The sequence below is a fragment of the Ursus arctos genome, unplaced genomic scaffold, assembly GCF_023065955.2.
Source record: "Ursus arctos isolate Adak ecotype North America unplaced genomic scaffold, UrsArc2.0 scaffold_27, whole genome shotgun sequence".
In the NCBI taxonomy this organism is placed as follows: domain Eukaryota; kingdom Metazoa; phylum Chordata; class Mammalia; order Carnivora; family Ursidae; genus Ursus; species Ursus arctos.
In genome coordinates, this window is record NW_026622952.1 from 5,099,425 (window position 1) to 5,101,008 (window position 1,584).

General features: G+C 37.3%; 1 protein-coding gene across 1 annotated transcript; it reads right to left on the reverse strand.

Annotated features, from left to right (window-relative positions):
* Positions 1–373: 373 nt before the first annotated feature.
* Positions 374–1,311, reverse strand: LOC125283097 (olfactory receptor 4L1-like). The gene is given in 2 exon segments (XM_048222077.1): positions 374–879; positions 882–1,311. Coding segments are annotated over 2 exon segments (936 nt in total).
* Between the last annotated feature and the right edge of the window lie 273 nt (positions 1,312–1,584).

Here is a 1,584-nt window from a genome sequence, read left to right on the forward strand (position 1 = left end):
TCACTCATCATTTATACTGGTACTTCATTTAAAGATAGTATGAATCTATGAATGTCATTACCAGTCCGCATCTATTAAAATCATCTCTGTTAGTATTCACCATATTTTTTAAATTGTTTTCTTCACCAGTAAATATACTGAATATCTGTGGAAAACTGCTTAGTGATTTCAAATATCTGTTTTCTGTAGGTCACTCATTCTCATTATGTGCTTTAGCAGTAGTAAACGTGAATTAAAATATGTTATGGTTTTCTGCACAATGGTTCTGCCCTGGTCACTCTAACATAAGAGTGAAAGCGTATATTATATATAATCAATTTAATTTCTGTTATCACAGTATTTGAAACTTATGTTAATTATATAATGCTCAGATCTAGAAGTTCTGTGTAGAGATAACATGTTGGAACCATAACTTGCTCATGGCCCCTTGCATTTTCTGATTTCTCAGGGTGTAGATAATAGGATTCAGTAAGGGTGTGATAACAGTGTAAAACACAGCAAGGACTTTATTGCCTGTGAAACTATTGAATGGCCAGGCATAGATAAAGATACAAGGTCCAAAGAACAGAGTGACGACAATGATGTGTGCAGACAGTGTGGACACAGCCTTGGAGAGCCCTCCAGATGATCTTTGTTGTACAGTGATCAGGACGACAGTGTAGGAGACAAGCAGGAGGATGAAACAGGTGAATGAGAGCAGCCCACTGTCAGCAATGACGAAGAATTCCAGGGTGTATGTGTCCATACAAGCAAGCTTAATCACAAGGGGAAGGTCACAAAATATATTGTCTATGACATTGGGGCCACAGAAAGGCAAGTTTACTGTCAATACCATCTGGCTCATGGTGTGTACAAACCCAATTGTCCATGAAAGTATCAAAACCCACTCAGCAGCCTGTGGCTCAAGATTGTCCTGTAGTGCAGGGGTTTGCATATGGCTACATACCTGTCAAAGGCCATGGCTATCAAAAGAGTCATCTCAGCACCCCCAAAGAAGTGTATAAAGAACATCTGGGTCATGCAGCCCCAAATGGAGATGGTCTTGTGTTCGTTGAGTAAGTCTGTGATCATTTTGGGTGTGGTGACAGTGGAGAGACACATATCCAGAAAGGAGAGGTTTCCCAGGAGGAAGTACATGGGAGAATGAAGAGTGGAACTAAATGTCACTGTGACCATAATGAGAGTATTTCCCAACACAGTAGCACTGTAGGTTAAGGAGAATGTTACAAAGAAGAAAATCTGAAGTTCCCATTGTCCAGAAAATCCTAGTAAAATAAACTCCGTCACTACAGATCCATTTTTAAGGTCCATTTACTTGATTCAGAAAGGCTCCAGAAGTTCTTTTATACCAAGAGAAAACAAAAGTAAAGCCATAATTAGCACTGATGTTTTCCTATTTCTCTTTGATGAATAATAGTTGAACTTATGAAAATATATAATATTAAACATATCAGCATCACTGTCTATAATTTGAAATTATTTTGTAGGTCACATCACTTTGAAACAATATTATAGTTATGCAGCAATTAAAAAGCATTTGAAGGAGTGGAAATTTTATTTTCTATTGTTTTATTCTTTTAAATG